The sequence below is a fragment of the Epinephelus fuscoguttatus genome, linkage group LG8 (genome assembly GCF_011397635.1).
Source record: "Epinephelus fuscoguttatus linkage group LG8, E.fuscoguttatus.final_Chr_v1".
Lineage (NCBI taxonomy): Eukaryota > Metazoa > Chordata > Actinopteri > Perciformes > Serranidae > Epinephelus > Epinephelus fuscoguttatus.
Genome location: NC_064759.1, coordinates 9,472,139 through 9,492,723, shown reverse-complemented (window position 1 = coordinate 9,492,723; position 20,585 = coordinate 9,472,139). Strand labels below are relative to the sequence as shown.

General features: G+C 43.0%; 2 protein-coding genes across 2 annotated transcripts in view; both read right to left on the bottom strand.

Moving 5' to 3' along the window:
* Positions 1–673, bottom strand: part of sv2a (synaptic vesicle glycoprotein 2A) — an 84,208-nt gene extending 83,535 nt beyond the window's left edge. The window contains exon 1 of the mRNA XM_049582918.1: positions 521–673. The gene's annotated coding sequence lies outside the window, so the exon portion shown is untranslated. The remainder of the gene's footprint in view (positions 1–520) is intronic.
* Positions 674–12,326: 11,653 nt separating this feature from the next.
* Positions 12,327–20,585, bottom strand: part of mtmr11 (myotubularin related protein 11) — a 51,057-nt gene continuing 42,798 nt past the window's right edge. Inside the window, exons 14-17 of the mRNA XM_049582915.1 lie at positions 20,383–20,553; positions 19,953–20,171; positions 19,107–19,424; positions 12,327–14,611 (exon numbers count right to left, since the gene is read on the bottom strand). Of these exons, the coding sequence (XP_049438872.1) occupies positions 14,156–14,611; positions 19,107–19,424; positions 19,953–20,171; positions 20,383–20,553 (1,164 nt within the window). The 3' untranslated portion in view covers positions 12,327–14,155. The remainder of the gene's footprint in view (positions 14,612–19,106; positions 19,425–19,952; positions 20,172–20,382; positions 20,554–20,585) is intronic.

Genomic DNA, 20,585 nt, shown 5'->3' with positions numbered 1-20,585 from the left:
GGATTGATGACTGGAAAGCTGGCTATATGATCTGATTAATGACAATAAAACATAACACTCGTCACCTCCTACCCTTCCCTCCTTGCCTCCTTGTCCTCAGAGTGAATCCTCTAAGCTGGGATGGATGATGATATCGCTCTTAACGCACAAGACCTCCCGGCAAGAACACGAACCAAGGGCGCATTTTGCCAAAATCCGCTGTTAGAAATCTTAAAATATTATATGAACGCAACGTTTAAAAAGAAAAGCCTCAATTTTATCATGCAAAAATCGACTTATTCCTTGCTTCCCCTCGGGTGCAGGTTTAGGGGTCATCGCGTATCGCAGCGCAGGCCTTTAAACTCGTTTTCAGTCATAAATAAATATCGATTTGTATCATACACACATGCAAATCCTCCTGTTATCATGCACATGGATGCACTCTCACACACGGCGGCAATTGAGGAAATTAGGGGTTATTAGCGCACTGAAAGGAGGATTAAGATTAATCTGCAGATTTAAGGATTGTGGATTTTCTTACCTTTGTGGAGGGAAGGTCAGCGCGTTTAAGGGTGACCGGGATTCGCTGTTTTTTCCGTGCAGGGAGTCACCCCGAGTACCTGAAGCAAAAAGGTTCTGTGTGCCCCTGTGATGTGCGCTGACGTAGCAGAGAGAGCTGCACCCTCCTCCCCCCTCCGCCCCCTTCACTTACTACACAACATCCCTCTTGGATGGAGACACCGCCCCCTCCACCTCCTCCTCCTCCTGCCCTCCCATCCCTCCTCCAGCAGACACCATTCCTCCCAGGAAGAGCAGGGGGGTTTGCATGTAACCTGAAACGCTGATTTATGTTTCCTCCTGTGTGATTCACTCGTCAGTGGGTCTAAACGGCACAAGGTCACACTTTATATGGGATGCACACACAGTTAGAAGCAGGAGGACAGTGCGCTCTCTGCGCTCCTGCTCTGTGTCTCGGTTAGACTGTGATGTGGTCCATATGCACCAAAGGGATGGTGCAATGAACTGTGCAAGACGAGCCTCTCCCTGCACGTGCTTGGGCTCGTGCCTATAATTGGCCATGTTAAAGAGAAAAAAATCACAAGGATGCCCCTGGTGGAAAACTACTGAAATCCTCTTCTATTAATTTTTAAAGTACCTGACACAAATATAAGCTTTAGTGATACTGGAACCATGACACAACATATGAGCCTGTAGGTCAGCAATAAAGCCTATATTAACTCTGAAACTCAAATAGGAACTAGTTATTCAATTAATTATGTTTCTTGAAGCTGGCACACACTTTACAATTCAAAATTCTATAGCAAAGTTAATCTGAATGCAGGATTTAATTCAAAACTTGAACGTCTAGCCTATGAAGTTGACCAGCTGCACATTTCTGTTATTTATTGTCATGTGTCTTTCTAACACTTGTCATATTTGTACTTGTAAATATTTTTTAATGTGTGAAAATTAACTGAACTGGCACCGGACGTCAATGTGATGTCAGAGACACACTGGACTCTGGACTCTTATGGTCGGAATGAAAGATGCTCAAATTACAGTGCAGGAGCAGTTCCAAAAATGTGTCAGGTTTCCATTAGTGCATTTAAAAGTAGTATTTTATTTAGATTAAATATAAGGACACAGAGCAACATTTGGAGTTGTGAATTTAAGTCCAATATTCACTCTTTGTGCTCTGTTTTGGTCTCCACCAGCTACTCAGGAAACACCTGGCGTTTTAGCTACCGAATATTCCACTATGTTCACCAGCTAGTCATTAAATTAGTCTGCCATTTGTCAAGTGTCGCAAAATAAAAGACTTAAAAATACCATAAATACGGACTGAGAGTGTTTTAAAATTGTAAAAGGACAGAAACAGAAACAGAAACTGAGATAAAAGAGAACAAGCCACGACTAAAAAACAGCGAAAGCAACTTATAAACTTATAAAACAATGAATCAAACTGTGAATCCTCACTCATACCTCCTGGAAATAAATGTAAATACTTGTCTTTCTCCTTTAAGGAAATTAACATCTCTGATTGATCTTAAACCACATGACCTTCGTTCATGGACACATATGTGTGTAACACCTCTATTTCCAGTCACATTTCCGTTGACACTCCAGCTGTCGTCTGATTGTCGCCACATCAGTTGAGGTCTTTCATGTTGCTTCAGGCTTTCAGCTGCTTTTGTCTCTTTGGTTCATCTATTGATCAGCTGGCCTGAAAGGCTGTTATCTGCAAACAGCGTGCAGAGTCTCCATCTGTCCGGCTCAGTGAGATTGTGAAGAGTGATGAAACAGTTTAAGAGTGACGAGGCGATATATTATTGGTATGGGGGAGCTTAATTTGCTTTACCATATGATTGTAATGTTTTATTGGCGCCTTTTACTGGAATATGGAACCTTTTAAGAGCTGCAGAAAATATAATGAAGACAACCCATGTGTGTCTATGAGGCACAGATTTCCTGCAATGATATCACAAAGGTTTATATTGGTTTCAATGGGTTCAAGCACTTTAAAATGTTAAATGGCATCTATTCATTTCAGTTACAGGGTGAATTTTTAATTTTTTGGTGGTGTGTTCCTTGTATTCATGCGGACACTACTATGCTTCCATATGAAGTGTGGTAACATGCTCACCATGACAATGCTAACATGTGTAGAAGGCTTAATATTAACATTAGCTAAACACGTTAGCATGGCCAATTATATGTATATATCAATATATGTAATGTTTATCATGCTAGCAATCACAGTTTGGCGTGCTAACTTTGGCAAACTAGCACAAGTACAGCTAAAGCTAATGGTAACATCTTTTGCAGATAATTTGGTCACAAAAAAACACCTTGGTGGTTGTTAAGGTAGAGTCAAAACACACGCTGCCTACCTACTGAGTCCTCTCAGTACCTGACACCAGGTGTTAGGAGCAAGAAACCTCCCCAAAATAGTTTTTAGTCTTTTAATTGGCCGTATAATTAACCCAAATTTGACCCATTTTAATTTATCAACTGTTTTTCTTCCTCTCTTTTGATAGGTTAATCCTTGACTAATTCTTATTATGTCAAATGTTGGATTGAAATAAGTTTGGGAGTTGCTCTTCGTACAAAAATAAATATTAGGCTAACTTCTGGGGCGTCCCAGTAGCTCACCAGGTAGACCACATGCTATTAATCAGCTAAATGTTTCATATATGTTCATTGTCTCTCATGCTAGGAAGTGAAACCAGAGAAAGATCAACATTAAGTTCCTATATAAAGTACAACACAGTGACTGATCCAGTCACAGAGTCAACAACAGCAAGTAAAAAGAGTAAAACACACAATAGTAACATAAACAGTAAAATTAAAGTAATTTAATGTGTTGTATTAGCAAGTTAGCAACACATTAGCCTCAGATAGCTAATGTTAAGTTTGGGGTCATTCCTATGTTCCCAGGGTCCTTTGTTTGCGTTCTTTGTTTTTAGGGTCCTATGCTCTATGTTCTGTGTTTCCAGGGCCCAACGTTCATGTTCTATGTTCCCTGGATCCCATGTTCCCCAGGTTCCCAGGGTCCTTTGTTCGTGTCCTATGCTCCCAGAGTCCTACGTTCTCAGGGTCTTATATTCCACGTTCTTTGTTCAGGTCCTATTATCCTAGGGTCCTTTGTTCGTGTCTTATGTTCCTAGGATCCCATGTTCCCAGGGTCCTTTGTTTGCATCCTACATTACCAGGGTCCTTTGTTCTGGGTCTAATGTTCCCAGGGACCTATGTTCCCAGAGTCATTTGTTTTGGGTCCTATGTCTCCAGGTCCCTATGTTCCACGTCCTATATTCGGGTCCCATGTTCCTAGAGTCTTTTGTTCGTGTCCTATTTTACCAGGATCCCATGCTACCAGTGTCCTGTGCTCTACGTTTTATGTTCCCAGGGTCCCATGTTCTTAGGGTCCTTTGTTCCTAGGCTCCTTTGTTCGTGTTCTTTGTTCCCAGGGTCCTATATTCTTAGGGTCCTTTGTTCCTAGGCTCCTATGTGCGTGTTCTTTGTTCCCAGGGTCCCATGTTCTTAGGGTCCTTTGTTCCTAGGCTCCTTTGTTTGTGTTCTTTGTTCCCAGGGTCCTATGTTCTTAGGGTCCTTTGTTCCTAGGCTCCTATGTTCGTGTTCTTTGTTCCCAGGGTCCCATGTTCTTAGGGTCCTTTGTTCCTAGGCTCCTTTGTTCGTGTTCTTTGTTCCCAGGGTCCTATGTTCTTAGGGTCCTTTGTTCCTAGGCTCCTATGTTCGTGTTCTTTGCTCCCAGGGTCCTATGTTCTTAGGGTCCTTTGTTCCTAGGCTCCTATGTTCGTGTTCTTTGCTCCCAGGGTCCTATGTTCTTAGGGTCCTTTGTTCCTAGGCTCCTTTGTTCGTGTTCTTTGCTCCCAGGGTCCTATGTTCTTAGGGTCCTTTGTTCCTAGGCTCCTATGTTCGTGTTCTTTGCTCCCAGGGTCCTATGTTCTTAGGGTCCTTTGTTCCTAGGCTCCTTTGTTCGTGTTCTTTGTTCCCAGGGTCCTATGTTCTTAGGGTCCTTTGTTCCTAGGCTCCTATGTTCGTGTTCTTTGTTCCCAGGGTCCTTTGTTCCTAGGCTCCTATGTTCGTGTTCTTTGTTCCCAGGGTCCTTTGTTCCTGGGCTCCTATGTTCGCATCCCGTGTTCCCAGGGTCCTACGTTCTGGGTCTAATGTTCCCAGGGTCCTTTGGTGTGTCGTATGCTCCCAGGGTCCTATGTTCTTAGGGTCCTTTGTTCCTAGGCTCCTATGTTCGTGTTCTTTGCTCCCAGGGTCCTATGTTCTTAGGGTCCTTTGTTCCTAGGCTCCTATGTTCGTGTTCTTTGTTCCCAGGGTCCTTTGTTCCTGGGCTCCTATGTTCGTGTTCTTTGTTCCCAGGGTCCTTTGTTCCTGGGCTCCTATGTTCGCATCCCGTGTTCCCAGGGTCCTACGTTCTGGGTCTAATGTTCCCAGGGTCCTTTGGTGTGTCGTATGCTCCCAGGGTCCTATGTTCCACATTCTGTGTTCAGGTCCTATGATCCTAGGGTTCTTTGTTTTTGTCCCATGTTACCAGGGTCCTGTGTTGGTGTCCTGTTATCTCTGGGCCCTATGTTCCACGTCCTATGTTCCCAGGGTCTAATGTTCCCAGTGTCCTATGACCCACAGTTCTACAAAGCACCTAACCTAAAAAAGATTTCTCCAACTCTGTATTGTCTTAATGTGACATGGGCCAGAGTCCATCAGAGTAAATCAGCTTCAGGACTTCAGCGTGTGTAACTGACACTTTTTTTTTTTTACACCAGTGAACTAATCATCATGTGACAGTTTACACTGTAATAAAGAGAAAGAGGACAAAGGAAGATGAGCAACACCTCTCCATCTTTGCAGTGGAACCTGTTGGTAATGTGACAGAGCAGATGAACACAGCTGCACATGTTTCCCTGCAGCAGCCGGCAGCTGGCTGAAGCCCTGACACACCATGTTATCATCTCTGCAAACCAAACTATACCTCCAGAGACAAACTTGCAGCTCTGCACTTTGTATGTGTGTCTGCAGCTGTCGACTCATAATTGTTTTACAATTGTGTCCTCTTTGCCTTAACAAAAAGCAGGGTCACGCCTGGTTGACGCACAATTTAATTTCCAAACAGGATCAAATTTCCTGGACACAATGATGCAGTCGGGGCCGGTTTAATGATGTGCCTCCGCCAGCTCTTATCTGCAGCTGTAAATGTAACGTAATGAATCACAACTGCAAACAGAGGCTTTATGTAAAACTGCACAAGTACGTACTGAGCAATGAACTGACCTTTTGTGCATTATTTAAATCTCACAGTATTAATGATAATGTATGACTCATTAATCTCCATGAGGCATTTAACGTCAGAAGGACAGACAAACTGACAGTAATGTTCTCAGTCTTATGGGAGCTTACAGGAAATGGGCTGCTGTGCTGCCGAATGTTAATAATATGATTAATGATTCTTCATTAATTATATAAATATGCTTCTTGTCATTAAGAGAGAAAAATGATACATGATGAAATACCTGTGTCCTTTGTGTCTGTAGTTTGGTTTTATGGCAAATACTTGTCGCCATCTGGTGGTCACTTCAGGTGATGCTTACAATGTAAAATGAACTGGTCAACCATTCGGTCCACCTAAAGAAGTATTTCTCAGTATGAAGGTACGTGATTTAAAGACAAATATAAAAGACTTGAATGCTGATGTTAAAGGTGAACCATGATTGCAGAGTGCAAGGAAAGAGGCTGAATGACTGTATGTATACATAAAGGTCAAAATGAGACATTAAATTAATATGATTAAGTAAAAAGAGGATAAATGAGATAAAATTAAATTAAAATGAGAGAATTACATTTTAAAATTTGCCTAAATTCAAGTGATACCATAAGATGTGTTAGTAGGCCTACTACTGATGACAGTGAATGGAAATAATATTAGAAGGTTATTCAAGCATTAAAGGACTTATTACTGTCATTATACAGGATTACACAGTGAAATGTAGTTGTAGCCCGAGTGTGTGGTGGTTAGCACTCTCGCCTCACAGCAAGAGGGTTGGCGGTTCGATCCCAGGTGTGGGAGCCCTTCTGTGTGGAGTTTGCATGTTCTCCCCGTGTCAGCGTGGGTTCTCTCCGGGCACTCCGGCTTCCTCCCACAGTCCAAAGACATGCAGATTGGGGACTAGGTTAATTGATAACTCTAAATTGCCCGTGAATGGTTGTCTGTCTCTATGTGTCAGCCCTGCGATAGTCTGGCGACCTGTCCAGGGTGTACCCTGCCTCTCACCCGATGTCAGCTGGGATAGGCTCCAGCCCCCCCGCGACCCTCAAGAGGATGAAGTGGTTAGAAGATTAATGAATGTCCCCCCCACTCAAACACTGTTGCAGACCCCCCCCCTCATGGCATAAACACTCCCCAATGGCAGTGGCCCCCCAGCAGGATAATGCACCATGCCACACTGCAAACATGGCTCAGGAATGGCCCAAGGAATGTGACAAAGACCTCAAAGTGTCAACCTGGCCTCCAAATTCCCCAGATGCCAATCTGAATGAGCATCTGTGGCACGTGCCATTAACCCACCTCACAACCCACTGGACTAAATGGATCTGCCGCCAACGCACTGGTGCCAGACACAGCAGGACACTCCCAGAGATCCTGTGTCCATGCCTCCACAGGTCAGAGCCAAGTCTGATCCAAGGAGGCCCCACCTTGGATTAGGGGAACATCTGGGGTCACATCACAAGAATCCTTGAACAGATTGGGACCTGGGAAATTTAGAAGCCAGGTCGACACCTTGAGCTGTTTGTCACGCTCCACATGCCATTTCTAAAACAGTTTTTGCAGTGTGGCATAGTGCATTATCCTACTTGGCCTGCAACAGTGTTTGAAGGGGGGGGGGGGGACATGTCAGGTGGTATCCACATGAATGCCAGAACCAAAGGTTTCCCAGCAGAACAATGCACCGGAACAAAATAATCAAAGTTATTCACTTCACCTGTCAGTAGTTTGAATGTTGTGACCGATTAGTGTATATATACATACATACATACACACCTTTTCTCTGTGTTGCATGGAGGAGGCTACAACTACACTGCAAACCTGTGTCCTTGAATAAACTTGTAATATTATTTCCACTCAATCACTTTTTTTTTTTTGTAATGAAAATACCCAATATGAGTGTCCCAATTACAGACGCTTGGTGGTGCAATTTAAGGCATAATTGTATTATTTATTTTTTATAGGAAAAATATAAAATGTAAACGTAAAATGTTGGATTGACACTATAATAAGCAAACTGTGATTTTAACAGCCTGTGACTGAATATTCAGATCACACACCTCCATCTGTATCTATGAATAACAGATCCAGAGGTGCTGGAGTTATTCTGATGATTTTTGGGAAGTGGTGGAAATCTAATGTCTCACCCTCATCAGTATCTGGAGGCCATTTCATCCTGCTGCTCCACTTTGAGCTCATTGGTGAGGTCCGGTGTGCTTCTGTCTCTGATTGCTGCAAATCAAACACCTCAGCTGCGCCTCTGTGTGTCCACTGCGCGCTGCTGCTGCTGCTGGGGAGGAGGAGGAGGAGGAGGAGGAAGAGAAGGAAGGGGAGCGGAGACACGACGGGAGCAGAAACCATCGACTCCAACACGCACACAGAGAGAGACGAGAGGAGCGCTTTGTTTACCTCCATTCAGATGCCTGCGGATGATGATGATGATGATGGCACATCCTCTTCATTCGCACATTTAAACACGCAGCGTGGGAGGGGGGGTGGCGCAGCAGCGTTTTTGTTTTGCTCTTGTTTTGTTCTGATTTAAAGACAACACACACTCACTGGTGTCGTGCTGAAAAAATATGACGCTCTCCAGAAACCAGGTCGATGAAATTTGGATGTTACCATGAGAGGAACCGGCATGGATCTGCTGTGGAGGATCTTAGCAGCTCTCAGCTTCGACTGCTTTAAAGATTCATCGTCGTCAAAGTGAGTGATCAACCTGTATTTAACCGGATGTATCAGTCCTATATATGTTCCCGTGTGTGTGCATCAGTCATGACTTTACTGGGCATCTCAGCGTGTTTTTTTATTCCCCTGTGAATCTATTTTTCTCTCATATTTGCTTGTATGTTTTAAAACCAGCACTCTGCGTATAATCCTTAATTGTGTAATCCTCCTGCAAAGACCAGCGCTCAGTAACTGAGCACAGATCTGATGTGTGAAACGATTAAATGTCAGTCCAGCCTGTGATGAATCAGACACAAATAGACTGTTAAGAGGAAATATCGCCCTGCACTTCTCAGTTGTTATGACAACAGGTTTTTCTGAGTCATAATTTGCTCTCATTTTGTTCCAGCTCTGCCTCAGCTGAAGGCCAGTTCATGTTACACAACTTAGAGAATCTGAAATCCTCATTAAGCCAAATGTGTCCAGTGCAGGAATGTGAACATCAGAGGAATCCTGATTGACATCATAAGTACATGTCTCAGTAGGCGTCAGACAATATGAGGGTGCCATTATTATCCGCTGCACCCATTAATGAGCTGCAGGTAGTGACAGACTGTACCTGAGTCGGAGTGTGACCCAGAACATGCAGGCTCAGTGTAAAGGCAGATAAATGTCAGCAGACACACCTCCACAGTGTAAATTCTGAAGCAATGGCCCAGCTCCACCCTGACTGAGATCACTTCAGGTCTTGTTTTACCAGTTATTTTTTCCCTGGAACAAATCTGTACACCAGCATTAAATCTGTGTTTAGTGTGCGCACCGGAAAAGCCTGATCCCAGCTTCTTGTGTCTCAAGTACACTTGCTGTCACATGTTTGTGACATGGTGTAGTGGAGATTTAAGGCTTCTGTTTTGATTGATTAATCACTTAAAGTCATTTTTCAAACAAAGCTATCAAAAATGTTCTTGTTCTAGTGTCATAATGTGAGGACTTTTGTTTTATATCACTGTAAATGGAATAAATTTGACAAAGAAAGACATCTGAAGACGTCAGATTGGACTGTGAGGGACATTTGTCACTATTTTTTCGGCACTTTACAGAAACAGTGACTTCATTAATCAAGAAAATCACTTTGAGGTTAATCAATAATGAAAATATCATCAGTTGCAGCCCTGGTTTGGCAATTTTTTCTTTACACGTCAAGCAAATCTGTTTAAAGGTCCAGTGTGTAAGATTGAGGGAGATTCAGTGCCATCTAGTGGTGAGTACTGCAGATTGCAACCAGTGTTCATTGTTCAGGAGGTTTTTACTGGGAGCCGAATTGTCCATACAGGGTTCTTCCTCTCCAAAACAGACAGACAAGGAGTCTCATTTATGAAACAGTGTGCAGGATCCAAACTAAAAATGTACTTACTGACAAAAGCCAAATATGACATGTGCCAAAAAATATCCAACACTTTGTACAAAGCAGCCTTCCTCCTCACCATCTGTGTCCCCAATTTCTCATCTCCAAAATGTTCGTAAGCATGAGTCAAAGTTTCTCCCATTAAGTCTGCTTTTATAGATCACAGCTTTGTGTGGGAAATGGCGTACGTCACTTTCAGGCCTTGTTTTGTGCGTGCTCAAAGTTTATAAATGAGACCCCAGGTGATTAAAACTGGATTAAAAAAAAAAAAATGGATAAAGCTGTTTCATGTTAAAAAAATCTGTGTTTCTCTGATGATATTTAGCATGTTGGAGACAGTCTGCTTTCCCAGCACCTGCAAATGCGTGCTCACCGTATTTCTGGTCGAGATGTTCGGGAGGTTTTTACCAGGAGCCAAACTATCCTAGGAGGTCTTTTTCTCTTTAAAACAAATGGACCAGGTGATTGAAACCACTAAAAACACTGATTGGAGCAGTTTCACGCAAAAAAAAAAAAAAGTTTTTCTGACACTCTTCACAGAGGGCTGATGCTAAAACACGAATGGTCGACGATTCTTATTTTCAGATAGTTATACACTAAAGTAAATATACTTATTGCATTATATTATATCTCTGCCAATATAGCCCCCTAACGCCTACACACTGGACCTTTAATAAAGTGAAAATAATATCCTTAACTTAAAGTGACTGATGAGACATGACACACATAGTGCCAGAAAGTCAGCTGACGTAGCATAAAGAGGCGACGCAGTCCATGGAGGGAGTAAGCTGCAGTCGGTGAATAGGGTCAAGCACAGGACTTTCACACATGAGACAGGAGTTTGAGTTCTGTGTGAGTCAGTGTTGGCTTATCATTTTTAGACTTGGTTGAGTTATTGTTTTTTAGTTTTGGGATGTATAAAGCTGCTGATTACACACTGTGTACGTAAACTTTAGTAGAAGAGCTAAATAGACGTGTCATACTTTGACGTTGCTAAGTTGCTCAGGAATATACATCCAGGTGTAAATGGCCACTTTGGCTGTGTACACTTAGGTGCAAATAGCATATGCCATTTTTATTCCTATTAATCAATTCATAGTTTGAAAAGAGCCAATGATGAGGTCTTTAAATGTCTTGTCTTGTCCGACCAACAGTCCAAAATGCAAAGATTTTCAATTTAAAATGATATAAAACAGAGAAAAGCAGAGAATGTTTAAATTTTAGAAGCTGGACGAGCCAACGTTTGGCCTTTTTACTTTAAAAAAAAAAATGAAGCTATTACTAAATTTTTTGAATGTCCATCAATTATTCATTTCGTCGTCTCGCATTTCAGCATTACAATCTTTTGTCCTGACCGTCCTGACTGCCCTCCTTCCTCTCAGGTCTCCCACCAAGCAGGGCTCCAGCCAGGCCGGCAGCTTGGAGAGCAGCTCCCTGACCGGCTCCCTGTCGCTGGGCCCCGACCTGCCACACTGCCAGTGCTGCATCACCTATGAGGCCCGCCTGAAGCGCCTCTCCTGCGGACACCTCTACTGCGACCCCTGCTGTGACCAGATTGTCAACCTGGCCTTCGAGGACATCGAGGGCCTCTCCGACTACCCCTGCCCCATGTGCAAGTCCATCCGGCAGCTGGGAGGCCTCGGCCCATCCTCCTCCGGGTACTTCTACGGGCCCGACGGCATCCTGCAGCAGGAGCACGGGAGTCGGTGGGGGTAAAGATGAAGCTCTTGAGAGATGTTGGACTTGAATCTTTTGGTTTCAGCTATGACCTGATTGATTTTTAACACACTGCCACTGCCATGAGAGCTACATGTCGACATGGACTACAGCTAATGGCCACTTTATTTTATTCTGTCTCTCTTTGCTCTGTCGTCTGTGGTGACCAGGTGAAACGTGAGAACGCATGACATCCATTGGTTCAAAGTGCCAAAATGCATCTCAAGACATGGTTGAAAACTTGCACGCCATCATAACAAATGTGAAAGGTCTCTTAGATTTCGGTTCGTGTGGTGAAACAACATTATGAGCCCCCCCCCACCCCAAAAAACCTTGTTCATGTTTTAAACAGCATGCAGGTTTTCTTCCTACTTGTGTATAAAAACACTGATCAGTTGAAACACTGAGTTTTACTCTGCTGAACATAATGTTGGACATCAGAGAGACCAAATCAGAGTTTTACATGACCTAACTGTGCAGTAGATATTTTGTATATTCAGCATTTCCTGTCAGGCGAGTTCTTACTTTGTACATTTCCTGTGAAAGTATTGAGCATTTTGCACATGATTCTCAAATTGTTTTATCCTGACTATACATATCATGCAATACGGTTGGATTTTAAATTAACATGTACAGTGCCATGCTACTTTTTAAGTGTTCCAGATCATATGTAAATATTTATTTTGTTAAAAAATAAAGTTTGTGAGCTGTGTGCGAGGACAGATTTTTATTTCTGTGGCACAGATTATGGACGCAGTTGAGAGTTTATGAACTGATAACACTTTATTTATCAGGATCAAAACATGCTGATACAAAAAATATGTACATCTGGCAAATTTAAGTGATGTTCGTACCAAAAAGACATTAAATTAAACAACGGTGCAGACCGATGCAGACCGGTGTAGCAGAAGATTAAATTAGGATTTTCAATTTGACAGGACAAAGATTCCCCCCGCCCCTTCCACAGAAGACAAGCGAATGCATTGGCATCACACCTGGAAAGCTCTGAAACTGTAGCTGATATCAATGTGCCTGGATATTAATGTGATGAATATTTACAACAACTTAATAATTCATACTGCTATCAAGTGAGGTACCTTTTGACAGAGAGAAGGTCGACATCAGTCACACATCTGACAACTGCTATCCTGCCTAAAATTTAGAAAAACATGCTTTTTCAAATGCATAATAATTTCATCCATCCGTGGGAGTGACGCCAGTGCATCTACTTGACACCCACATCATGCGAATGACAACCTGTCTGGATTTAAAAGTGCAGGACCACATACTTCCCTCTGTGTTTTTAAATACAGTCAGACAATTCCAAGTCCTTGACCTAAATGCTGGCTGCATACTAATACACCTCTAGGCTGGAACAAAAAAAGAGAGATAACATGAAAAGTAAACACAGGAAGAAATCAGCTTCCCTTTGCTTCCAACACTGGTACCTTCACAAGGTACGACGATTAAAAGGCAGAATAATGCTTGTGTTTCAATTCCACCGTGACATGATGGAGAAATCCTCAAAATAATACTAAATTTGGTCAGAAACAATTCAGCAATCACACTTATCTACATGTATGACATCAAAAATTGGACCAATAAAGGCAAAAAATACTTAAAAATAAAGTTTAAGATTATATAACAAAAGCCCTGAAATGATGTCAGTCATGCAGGAATTAAACTGCAATAATGTGCAGTGACTTTAGCCACTTCCAGGCTAACATAACACTCTGAATATAGGCCTCTCGCTGCTCCAAAGCACGCAAGTGAAGAGATATGAGAGCAGTACCAAAATAGCTCTCATGCCCTAAATTCCACATTAAAGTCAGCGGTCACAGCGCCTGCAGTTCAAAAAATGACGGTTTTCAAAAATGATCGTCGTCCAAACATTGTTCTCTATTTGAAGCTGAGATCCAATTGCTGGGAAACGAACAGGTGTTTTTGCACATTAGAATGACATCATAAAGATCTAAAGAGCTAGTTTAAAAAAAAAAAAAGTCTTGTGGAGACGTCACGCAGGTTAGATCCAGTGAGAACCTGATGTGTGTCCATACACTGCCATGTGTCCTTTCAGAGTGCCCTTAAGAACCACCTTATCACTCCACTATCTGTGTCCCCTTAAGGATAAGAAGCTAAAAATGGAAACTACAAGCTTTCTTTCTTTCGACATGACGTCTACAAAATGTGTCATGGCAAGTTCTACTGTGTTTTAAGATACTCTAAGACGTGCTTCTGAAGCTCTGTTTTATATCATCAAGCATCTTCAGCCCTTTTTGTTTTAGATATATTTCATCGGTGGAATATTGAGGATTTTCTTTACAAATATACAAAACAGTTGTCACATTTTTTAATACAGTACAGACGATAAGAAGCAGAGTCAGGAGCTCTTGCACTGATTATTGTATTATACTGTTACTGATCACTGTGTTCCACCTTAATGTTTATTTAATCACTCTGTAGTCAATCAAATACGGTTAGACGGGAAACTCTCCTCAGTACATGATACCAGTGACAGCTGATTGGGTTATAGTAACCTGTTGTGGGGTCGAATGGTCTGTATCATATATGAGAACGGTTAAGACGAGGACCAGACCTCAGGAAGGTATCGAGGACCCGTTGCTCTTAGGCAGCTTGGCGTTACTGGGTGCAGGGTAATAGCGCTGGTCAGGACGGGCCTCTGCTACTGAAGAGTGCCCAAACAGGAAGGTGTGCTTGTTGCTGCCGCCATTGTCTTTGTGTCCGGGCCTGGATGGTGGAGCCGAAGAGGGTGGAGGCCCCCTGGAGGTCTGGTGGTTGGTGGAGGTAGGAGGGGCGGGCACCGCTCTGGGCATCGTCGTGCCCTGAGGCCTTGACGCCGGGAAGAGGAAGGTGCCGTTGTTGGTGTTTTGGTTCAGGTTGGTTTCGGTCCGCCGGGGTTCGGACATCTTGGTGGCCGGGTTTGGATCCGTGCCGGTGGACACTTGCGCCAGCTTGTCTTTGAGCTGCTGCACCTCCCGGGCCAGCCGCTCCACAGGGTGGGGGTGGTTTGCGGAGATGGGGTGGGAGAACGCCTGAGGATGGAAAACAACAAGGTTGATCTCTTCTAATGTTCATAGTCACTGACTTAAAGGGATAGTTTGGATTTTCTGAAGTGGGCTGTGTGAGGTTCTTATCCATAGTCAACGCATTACCCTCTGTGGATGTCAGTTGGCCCGCCCCCACTTTAGAGAAGCAGGCAGGAATACCAACACAGAAGCTAAGCAATGTACTGCTGTGGACGGGGTCAGAAATAAAACATGCTAGCCCCTTAAATCAAGGCCTGTCCCCAAAACAATCAACACCAGTCTAAGTGGACGCTACACTGAGAACTTTTTCATGGCTTTACCTTGCCGTCAGACAGCCCCTTCCTTTGGCACTACATTTTTTTCAACAGTAGAACTTCTATATTCCTACACATCTCTCTCTTTTGTTCCATTCAGTCTGCCTCCGCAAACTTCCTCTTCTGTATACTTGGCATTTAGTCACCGCTGTCACAATCACTCAGTCTTATAATTTTCTAATATTTGTTGTCTCTTCCACAAACCGCTAAAAATTTGACCCAAACAGCTGACCTGTGGTGTAATACAATGCATGGCACGGTTGCTCTTATGCGTAGGGATACGGAAATTCAGTGGTTGTACCAAAGGAAAAGGCCATCTGACGGCAAGGAAAATATTCTCAATTTAGCGTCCACTTAGACTGATACTGATTCTTTTAAATGGTTAAACTACATTTTTCTGCTGCCCCCGTTCAAAGCAGTACATTTATGCGCTTCTGTGTCGGCATGCCTACCTGCTTCTCCAAACAGGGCACACTGACTGCCACGTTCTGAAGGCAATACACTGACTATGGATAAGTACCTCATACAACCCCCCTTCAAAAATCTATACTATTCCTTCATCATTTTGCACCTCAGCACACCCACCAGAGGGGTTTTAAATATTATCACTCAACAAATCCCAAGAAAAGACGAAAACGGCGAATTTATGTGACTAACAAGAATTATTTATTTATTCAAAGCTTGATATGTCTTATTTCTCTGTGCCATAGACCTGCATGGTTGTCCTTGAAGTATTAAAAAAAACATGATAAAGCCTTACCATCGCACTGGTTAACATGTTTCTTCATTACACTTCGCCCTGATGCACTGTGTTAATTCACGGCTGAAAATAGTCCCCAACAAATGCACTATTCATTGTTCTTTGAGCAACACATGCCAAAGATAGAGAAAATAGCCTTATAAAGAACTATATGCAGAATTTGTGACCTGTTTTTAAAGATTTACACAAACCGCAACCTCACTGCCACTAACACCGAAGTGCCAAAAACTGCAGTTCCTCTAATGGCCACTAGAGGCTGGCTTCAAAAGCGAGTCAGTCCCCATAGACTCCCATGTTAAAATGCCCACTTTACAGCAGAAATGAACATGTTTACAGCCTGGTACAAAAAATGCTCTTGGTCTCTATAGCCAAATTAAACATTCTTGACAACTGTACAGAGGTGAATTTTTACATAACTCACCTTGTTACATTTCAGTAAGGCTTAAAGCCACGCATAATTAAGTGCGTGCCACTTTGCGTGACAGGCTGTCTGCAAGGCGTCACCACTGTCCACCCCTCGCTCCTCCACAGCTCCACCCTCTCTTTCAAATATGGTCACTTTGGCTCCAAAAGAAAACAACATGACGACGGCTGAAATGTTGAACTCGAGGCTTCAAAGTGGGAGTCCACAAACCAATGGGTGATGTCACGGTAACTACGTTCGTCTGTGGATTTACATCCTCAGTAGGATCACTGGGCTCCAGACTGAGAGCGAAAAGTATTGAGAGACGGACTAACACATTGTTGTGTTTATTGATGACAACAAAAATATAGAATATCACCACCGTTATCCTTTCACAATTAAAAAAACGGTTACATCCATGTATACTAAGGTACCAGTTTATTAGGTACGCTTGTGCAACCTAATGCAACCCAACAAATGCTCTGTCCTACCTGAAGATTACAGTACTCAGTTTTTGTTTATACTGTTAGAGAGCTGTGTAGTAATTTGTGATGCTGTAGTGAGTGGTTTTGTTTGTACTGAGCTGCATTATACATGAGAGTTGTTTAGTGTCGTGTTAAGACTTGGATACAACTGTGAAAAAGCAACAAAACTCCAAACAACCACCACGTTTAACAAGAGTAAAATTGGTTCTTGCTCTCGTTCATCTGGCAGTGAAACAAACCAACTGGTTCCCGAGCACAAACATTCAGGGATTTCTGAATGAATAGGTATCTTGTGTCGATGCCGCTAAGATGAAAAGAAAGAAAAGGGGTTTTGTTGGCCTGCAGGGGCCCTTTAATGGTGCGTGAAATTGTCGAGGAAACACTTCAGTTACACAGAAGAACAGAATTGACGCTAATCTCTCTACACTGTTAACCTGAGTCAGTGTTTTAGCAGTTTGATAGGTTTCACTTGTTCCTCTACAGCTCCCTCAAAATAGATGACTGCACCTACCCACACAGCGCTCGACTATTCTTAACATCACCATGGGGACACCAATAGACGCGCTGTTGCACAGACATCATCACAAAGGCTGCACCACATCCATATTGGGAGTTTGTCGATCAAACTAATCTGCACATCAAAGAGACAACGTCATCTCCTGAGCGAGCAGTCATGATGTGAGAGGATGTGAGAGAGGACATGATGAGGCTAAACACAGCAGATATGTGCAGCCTTTCCGGACCTTTCGCGGACAAAATTTAATAAAAGATTTGTGAAGGATGCTGCCCACTCGATGAATCCAATGACACATCCGCACTTAGACACTGCGATATTTAAATTAGACAATGATGAATGCTGCGTATCTGATGGTTCTGTAAACTGATGTGATTTTCTTAAATATATATTGGGCTTTGAATAGATGCCTGCCCTTAAAGGGTAACTTTGGTGTTTTTAAACCTGGACCCTTTTTTGCCATATTCTGTTTCTAAGGGACTAATAGGAGCAGCAATTTTGTCCAGTATAGAGTGAGAGCAATGCAGCAACAGCAAAACTGGCTGCAATGTAATCACTGATGGCAACTGAGCACTGTCAACGTACGTCCACTTAAAGTGCTCGTTTTGTCACAGACAGGCTTAGATTTTTATTTTAAGTGTCTGACAACATTATGGAGGGGATCCTCACAGAGGTCGACCTCTTTGTTTAATAGTAAGATCCTCTTTGTTCAACCAGAAACAGCCCCAAAATTGCCATCACCAAACTCACCAGACTCCATTTAAATAAACAGTAATTTTAGCCTGTATAGATCCAGCATATCTTCACATCTGACTGGGTAAAGTAAGGGTTTATTTCAACTGAACCAGAGCTGGTGATTGTTGGAACAGTGGAAAGACTAACAAAGAAGGTTTTTCTGAGTTTTATTTTGCTTCTGTCAACTGTGAATGAAGTGTGTTTTACAATTATAAAATTACCATTTATGTAAATGGAGTCTGGTGGGTTTGACAGTGGCAAGTTCGGGGCTGTTTCTGGTTAAACAAAAAGAATCTTACTCTTTAATAAAAAGATCTATCTCTGTAGACATCCTTTCCATAATGTGGTCAAACACTTCTTATATCAATCTGAACCTGTGAGCGGCAAAGATTAGCACTTTGAGTGGATGTACATTGATTAAATTGCAACCTGTTTAGACTCTGCTGGCTGCAGCTGTCTTACTTGATACTAGACAAAATTCAAAAATTGTTGCTTCCATTAGTCCCTTGACACAGAAAGATGGGAAAATGCTCTTTAAATGAATGTAAATCACATCCCTTCCACTTTTAATGGCTTAAAAAGTAAATAATTTTACCTTTCACTGGCTTTCAGGTTCAAGTCAACACTCTTCCCAGTAAATCCTAACATTTCCTTTCAGCTCAGCGTTTGAAACTTAGGTGTGTCTGAGGTGAGTTTCATTGAGCCTGGAGGAAATAAGTGAATTCAGGGCAGCTACTGGAGTCTGTAAACCCTTAGCCTTAAAATGCAGCTGTGACGTTGTTTCAAATATAGAATATATCATCCAGTTGAATGATATAGCTCTCTGATGTGTGTTTTTAATCTCTGTCATACAGCAATGAGTTCTGGGTCACAGAGGCATTGGCTACAGCAGAATAATATCATTATTGGGTTTATGTCTCTTCAGGACAATTTGTGATACTAATAAAAAGATAAAATATCACCAGCCTCAACCTTTAAGCCAGTAGATCCCAGCCTTTCTGACATCTGACCCCTTTTAGCAAAACACTGTCTAGCTGCAGCTGATTGCAGATAAGTGGTGATGGTTCAAGATGGTTCAACAACAGAGTGTTTTTTCTGTTGCAGCTTGTTTCATTCAAAATATTTTAGAGGCCCAAAGCGATGTAAAAATAGAGAAATCAGTCTTAAAATTCCTTATCCTTATGGAACACTGACAAAATAGTCACTTATGACAGATTTTGGTACCAAGTTTTTGTTGAGAAATCAGATAATTATATGGAGCTACGCTGTCTGATCCCACCTCCATCATACCTGTGCATGCAGCGCCCCCCGGAGGTAGCACTCTCTCCACAGGCCCATGCAGGGCCCCATGAGGAGGGGCAGCAAGGGCTCATAGGGGTCAAGTGGTCCTTGAGGTCCGGAGGTGGAAGTGAGGCCTTGAGGGAATTCAGCCAGAGCCCAAGCTTTCAGCAGCCTCTCCAGTCCGGGCACGTTCTCAGAGGACGGCGCCCTCCGGTGGCTCTTCTTGTAAACGCCTGAGCTGCTGCTGCGCCAGGGAAGCAGGTTAGCAGGACAGGAGAAGGTGCCTCTGGAGAGCAGGAAGACTGAGCCAGGGATGGTGTCAGTCAGCTGGTGGGCGGATGTGGGGGGGAGGGGTACTGTCAGTCAAAATCTTAAATCGCACACACCTGCAAAAACAATCTAACAATTCAATTTTATAGGTTTCATCCACAGTTACAAGGAAGTGTTGTGTACGAGCAGTTTTTCATTATCTGCTGCAAGGATATAAAAGAACAGAGGGTGTCCCATGCTGTACAGACTGTAAAGCCCCCTGAGGCTAACTGTGGGCTTGTATAAAGAAATATGACTTGACTTGACCGAGTAACAAAATCTGTAACAGTCTCACATGTTCTCTGATACTGATAACCCCTGTTTTTTTTTTTTACATTTATTCATCAGTAAAGAGATTATCTATGTTGTTTTCTAGCAAGCTATGCACACAGCTGACATCCATCATGTCTCAAACGATCCATTTTAAGTGAAAAGCTGCAAAGACATTAACACCTCAACATGGGATGCTTTGCAGTGTCAGTCCTGTCAGCTCCCACAATGGCCACTAGAGGGTGTGTTGCATCATGACAGAGCTGGCAGCCTTACCCTGTGTGAGTCTGGGTTGGTGTTGAGGTTGCCATTCAGCAGTGGTTGGAGAGGAGGGGTTGGGGGGACGGGTTGGGTGAAGCAGTCTCGTCTATGCTTGCTGTACTGCAGGGACCAGTCCCACACTGAGGGCAGAGGAGGGTCAGAGGGATCTAAGGAAGAATCTGGATGAAGGACGTCTCTCCAGCCATTCACTGGTGTGTACGACTGCCCGAGGTTCTGGGTAGAGTAGGGGATGCATTTCAAAGGTTTATGCTGTGATCAATTTACTGTTAGATGAATACTTTTGTTTCTATGCAACTCTGTGCATCAAATTTCTCTGTGATCATTTATTTGTCTTGGTTTTTAAATAGAATAAAATACTCCTCTCTAAGGCTCCGTTATAAAGAGCAATGCCAGAATACCAAAGCCCCTCTCAGGTGTCCCGTACCTGGGAGCGTTTGCATCTCTCTCGCTGGCAGTTGGCCAGGAAGCTGGAGAAGAGTGGCAGGTGGATGCTGTCGTGCAAGGCCAACAGGAAGTCATCTGTCAGCTGGAAGCGAGAGGGATACTGGGACAAGAGCTGCCAAACACAGTCCAGGAAGAGCAGGAAGACTGGAGCCTACACGGACGGAGAGAAGAGAAGGGAAGCTA